At 38.5% G+C, this 5553-nt stretch overlaps 1 protein-coding gene across 1 annotated transcript; it reads right to left on the bottom strand.

The window, feature by feature from the left end:
* Positions 1 to 1356: 1356 nt before the first annotated feature.
* On the bottom strand, positions 1357 to 2266 carry LOC104595386 (uncharacterized). The gene is made up of 2 exons (XM_010256098.2): positions 1947 to 2266; positions 1357 to 1843 (listed from the first exon to the last, which is right to left on the bottom strand). Exons 1-2 carry the CDS (start codon positions 2116 to 2118, stop codon positions 1611 to 1613), a joined length of 405 nt encoding a protein of 134 aa, XP_010254400.1. The 5' UTR covers positions 2119 to 2266; the 3' UTR covers positions 1357 to 1610.
* Positions 2267 to 5553: the final 3287 nt, after the last annotated feature.

Here is a 5553-nt window from a genome sequence, read left to right on the forward strand (position 1 = left end):
AACACTACCTAACGACCAGAAAATGGCTAAACAGTAAACACCTCCTAACCACCATACACGGCGATGTGCTGGGGGGGGTTGATTTGAATTCCAACAGAGAGCAAATCATCCCCCCACAACGTCCCATATTACATTCAAGCCGTGTATTGAGAACATCTTTCGATGATGATACTAGAAATGACGATGTTATCATCGGGAGATATTCACAATACACAGCATAGATGTGTTATGAGACGTTGTGGAGGGCAATCTGGTGGGGGGCTGATTTGAACTCCAACAGAGAGCAAGTCAGCCCCTCACGATAATGCCCCCCACAACGTCCCAAAGTACATTTAAGCCGTGTATTGAAAACATCTTCCATGACGATACCAAAAATGATGATGTCATCATCGAGAGATATTCACAATAAACGACGAAGATGTGCTGTGGAACGTTATGGGAGGCTGATTTGAACTCAATTCAACAATGCTGAGTCTGCTACGTCTAGAATTTCTTCTCAAAAAGTAGTTGCAGCTTCCTTTCCTTCCATCTAGTGCATCTAAGTGTCGATCTCTCTCTCTCTCTAAATGCGGGACCCTTTGGTGTTTTCTATCCGTTGGATTGGTATCAAGGTGATAAAAGGAGAAAATCATCTCCCATGCTCAACTCCATAAGCTGTTATTCTATTCCATTCAGGCCTCTCTTTCCTGCTCTTCTTTTTCTTTTGGGCCTTTGGGGTAAGATCTCTTTCCCTTTTAGATGCATAAGAAAGAAAAAGGGTTTGAGGCTTTGAGTTATGAGTGTGATGGATAAGTGGCTGGTGCTTAAGGCTCAAGGGGGTATGCGTAATGCGCACAGAAGTAACTTATATTGAGATTCTGTCCAAAATAGAAGACGCCTCTCTAGAGTTCTCAGACTCAATGCTCTGTATCCGTTTCTGTCCTGGCATTCAATTCCTTCAACCCCACTTTCTCCTGAAATGAAAAATGAATTGGACCCAACTTCCATTCTTTCAGATTTCAGATTTCAGCCAAGAAATTAAGATCCATAGATCCCACTAACAGGAAACAGAGAAATAGAAGGAAAGTTCTTTGTAGGGTTACTTGGGCTTCATCTTCCATCCTGGGGTCCTTGTTTGATCATCAAAGCACAGACATACACAATTACGCGCATTCATTCATGTATAGTTGTATACATACAGTTGACAGTTGATTCAATTATTTATGGGTTCTGTCATCTGTGGGGAACTGGGAAAGAATCCCTTCACAGTGATTAACACCACAAAAAAAAAAAAAAAAAGATCAGAGTAGCAGTTGGAGAAATAAACCCGTGAAATTTCCATGAATTCTATTTCATGGGGAAATCAGAAATGAGAAATTGACAGGAAAGTAGAAACCCATTTAGCCAAAGTAAAGAAATCAAAATCTTGGAGGGCCTAATCTCCAATCAATGTCTGTGTCTAGTTATCAGGCCAAGGCTGTGAAGACTGATATTTACAAATGGAAGAAGCAGAGTCACAGATTCCTCTTCGTTTCTTTGGACAAACAGAGTGAGGGGGGGGGGGGGGGGGGGGCGGCGGTAAAGGACCACAGTTACAAATTAAACCGTTCGAAAATTTTTTGAAGGATTCATCAATAGGAGCAGGTCATTCTCTGAACACGATCTCTGAGAATTCCATTGTACAAAGCCATTCGATTTCTGGGCATTCCTTGGACGACGCTGCGGTTCTCAGACCTGCAAACTTGATTCAAACTCAACGATTTCTTGCGGTGCTCCCTCCGGAACTCCTCGCTGTTTCCAATTGGATCAACCACGTCTTCTGCAAAGTGAACCCTTTTCTTCTTCTTGTCTCTCTTCTTCCCATCTGATAAAACACATACCCAGAAGGAGAAAAGAAAAACAGAAACCGTCAAGAAACTAGTTCAAGAAATAGAAAGAGGAAAAACTGTCGAAACAAGTCCTCGTACCAGAAGAGATGCAAGACCGAAGAACTGGAGCAGTAGAGTCGGAATTCCGATCGACGGCGAACTGGGTAGCTAGGAGTGGCTTCTGTCGACAGAAGGCTAGGAGGATTACAGTGCCCGAGACCGCCATAGCTGTTGCAAAGACTACTCCTTGGGAGCTCAAAATTGAAGACATGATGATGGATTAAGATTAAGCCAGAAGAAGAAAGAAGAAAGAAAGAACGAAAAAGAAGAAGAAGAATGGGTTGTTATTTCTCGTGGATTCAACGATGAGAAAAGCGTTGCAATTAACACGTGAAACAGAGATAAATAGAAGGGTTGAGTATGAAGCAGAAAAGGTAATGTAATTCTGTTCCAAATAAAAGACTCAAGATTACAATAAAAGGGTATTAATATTTAAATATTTAATAAATAATAATAATAATAATAATAATAGTAAATTAAAAAACATAAAATCTTTACAGTTCTAGACTAACTTAAATATCTGGATTTCTCGTGTCATCAGTATTTCTGAACAGGAAGGTGTCTGTCTGACCTTCGCTCGTGCACCGCACGGCAAGTTGGCAACTCCAAGGCGTCACCCTCTCCTTTCTTTTGAGTTTTGACAAAATAGAAAATAGAAAATAATATATTAATTAAATATGAATAGTCCTTTTTACCCCTGAAGTCAAAGCTATCCCAGAATTGATACCTAATCATAGGACTGACTAAGGATTGAACAAACATGAATTATTCCACCGGCACTTTCCAAATGTCTCAAATTATGAATACTTTGGACGTCATAATTGACATTTCTAATATTATTTAATTTTTAATGTGATTTTGATAAAAAACATCTTTAATGTGATTGGTAAATGTCTTCATAAAATGTAATTTAATGAAAAATAAATTAATCATATCAAGTTTTTAATGGGATTTACTGATCATCATCATTTTTGCCTTATCTCAATTATTCACTATATTAATATCGGTATTTAATATATCACAAATAATCATTTTATATTATAATAAGATTCTTTTTTTTTTCAATTAAATAAATTCACAAATAGGTAGACTAAGATAGGTAGGTATTAACGAGATTGGATTCAGTCTGTACAAAATGGTGCCCCACACCATATTTACAGCCACTTGCAGTTGTACATTGGGAATATTTCCCATTTAATAAAAACATACAAGTATAAAGATATTTCCGATACATATTTGCAAATAGCTGTGAAAATCGATATATAGTTTTTAAAATTAAAATCAATATATTATATAATACAATGCGATACATATCAATATTTTGAAATCATATCAGTATCGATCTTTATCAATATTTTATGCACGTTTAATTTAAATATCATATATGTATTACATTAATTAGAATGGATATCAATACTATATACCGTATATCAGAAATGTTGTATCGATACTTTAAACATTGCCATAAAATTCAACTGAAGCTTTATAATGCTCTATAACCCACTCGTGGACAACAGGACAAGATGAATTGTTTCTTGAATTGAAGGTATTTGAAAATTTGAACTTTGGATTAGACTAGCTAATCAAGAGATGCGTTTGGCTTGATTAATAGATTTTTTTTATTTATTAATATAGACTGAGCTAAAATGTTCGGTCAAAGAAAGTGAACACTAAAATAAAGTCAAAATAAAGTAGACTGTGGTCACAGTCCATGGAGATGGTACAATACATATAAAGTTGTAAACTGTAAATTAAAGGGAAACAGCCATATCAGTGATGTCAGATTCGATTCTTAACCATTTTGTCACAGGTTGAAGAATTGGACCATCCGGTCCGGTTCCATCACTTTACTCACTCATATAAAATATAATTAATAATAAATAATATGTTGTTTTAAAATTTCTTTTTTTGGGTTTTTTTTATAAAACTATAAAGGGTCTTCACTTTTTTTTAATATATTTTCATGGGCTTTTTTTTGGTAGTATCACGGGCTTTTAGTGTTTTGATCCTGAATCTTTTTAAAAGACCAAAAGAAAAAAAAATCCTAATTCTATTTTATTTGTATATTTCTTTATTTTTTTTTTTGCTTCTGGGAAAGAGTCCACGAAGACTTCCACGTGAAACATCAGGATCAGCTGGCAAGTGGTTTCTGGTTTCAGTCCTTGAAAAGAGATCCGAGGGCCCATTGTACTTAAATGGCCCATACTTTTGTTTGGAATATGCCAGAACCTTTTCTTCTGGATTCCAACCGGCGGAAATAGGTTTTGCTTGCATAGGTGGCTCAATGGTTAGGGCCCAAGTGCAATGCCGGTTCATACCCACTGGTTGAAAATTTTGGTTTAAGTGTTTAACCGTTTATGGGGTTCTGCTCGTGGCTTCGAAATTTCATTTAACAAAATAGAAAGTAATTAATTAAAGAAGGGGGCATTTACTAAGATTAAGCTTGAATTACAAAAACTGAATCCATGTAAACAAAGCTTTATCACGATTGTTTGGATTCACGAATGAGAGAGCCATACCAAAGGACATAAAACAAACAAAATCCAAAGAAAGGGTGCAATCTTATTCTTAGTAAGACCCAATTAGTGGGTATTTTCATTTGTTTTCAAAATTGACATGTCAGCAAAAAGTCCTTGGCATAGTATTGAAAATTGAACTGGACTGGACGGTTGAACCAGTTGACCTGGGAACCTGTCTTATCTCCATGTCCTGTTTTGGACCGAAAGCCGTTTGGCCGGGTACAGACTGGACAGTCAAACCATTTGGCCCGAAGATCAGTGGTTAAAGCAGTTTCATTTCCAAATCGAATTTTAAAACGATGACTCTTAGAATCTTTTTTTTTAAGTAAAATGCAGGTTGGTTTTGTTTCAAAAAAAAGATAATACGTGTTTTTCAAATCATCAAAAAATGTTTTCTATAAAACAAATTTTGTGGTATAGAAATGGTGCAATTTATTTAACACGATATTAAATAACTAGATGAATAGATATTCTTTAAACCAGAAATTCAAAAACCTGTTGATGAAGGGAAATTTGGCCCGACCTCGCGATCACCCGACACGTGGCGAAGGCAAGCAGCTCGGGGTAGTAGAGCGCCAAAGAGAACATCGGAAGCGTCCAAGCCCACTACCGAGCCCGAACTCCAGACCGCTGTACTTAGCCCGAGCTCCCTGTTAAGAGCGAGCTCCCTAAGTCCGAGCTCCTTGAGTCCGAGCTCCCTAAGTCCGAGCTCCCCAAGTCCGAGCTCCCTACTAGGAGCCCGAGCTCCCTGTTAAGAGCGAGCTCCCTAAATCCGAGCTCCCTAAGTAAGAACCCGAGCTCCCTAAAATCCGGATTCCCTGTTAAGAGCGAGATCCCTGTTAAGGGTCCAAGCTCCCTAAGAACCCGAGCTCCCTAAAATCCGAGCTCCCTATTAAGAACAAGTTCCCTACTGGAAGTCCGAGCTCCCTATTAAGAGCGAGCTCCCTACTGAGAACCCGAGCTCCCTACAAGGGGCACGAACTACACGGCCCCGAGCCTCACAAAGCTGACCCGAGCTGGCCCATGGCAGCTCGAAACACTCCAAACCGAACTCAAGGCACCTCGCTCGCCACTCCCACACTTCACTTCCAGAGCACCAGGCCAGCCAAACGTACCTGACACCAAGG

This window comes from Nelumbo nucifera, chromosome 2, assembly GCF_055504915.1.
Source record: "Nelumbo nucifera cultivar China Antique chromosome 2, China Antique-T2T, whole genome shotgun sequence".
In the NCBI taxonomy this organism is placed as follows: domain Eukaryota; kingdom Viridiplantae; phylum Streptophyta; class Magnoliopsida; order Proteales; family Nelumbonaceae; genus Nelumbo; species Nelumbo nucifera.

Excerpts from the sequence above, each read along its gene's own strand:
- LOC104595386 (XM_010256098.2), bottom strand. The coding sequence starts at position 2,118 with ATGTCTTCAATTTTGAGCTCCCAAGGAGTAGTCTTTGCAACAGCTATG. Across the intron at positions 1,844-1,946 it reads TCGGTCTTGCATCTCTTCTG|ATGGGAAGAAGAGAGACAAG; the intron begins GTACGAGGACTT and ends GTGTTTTATCAG.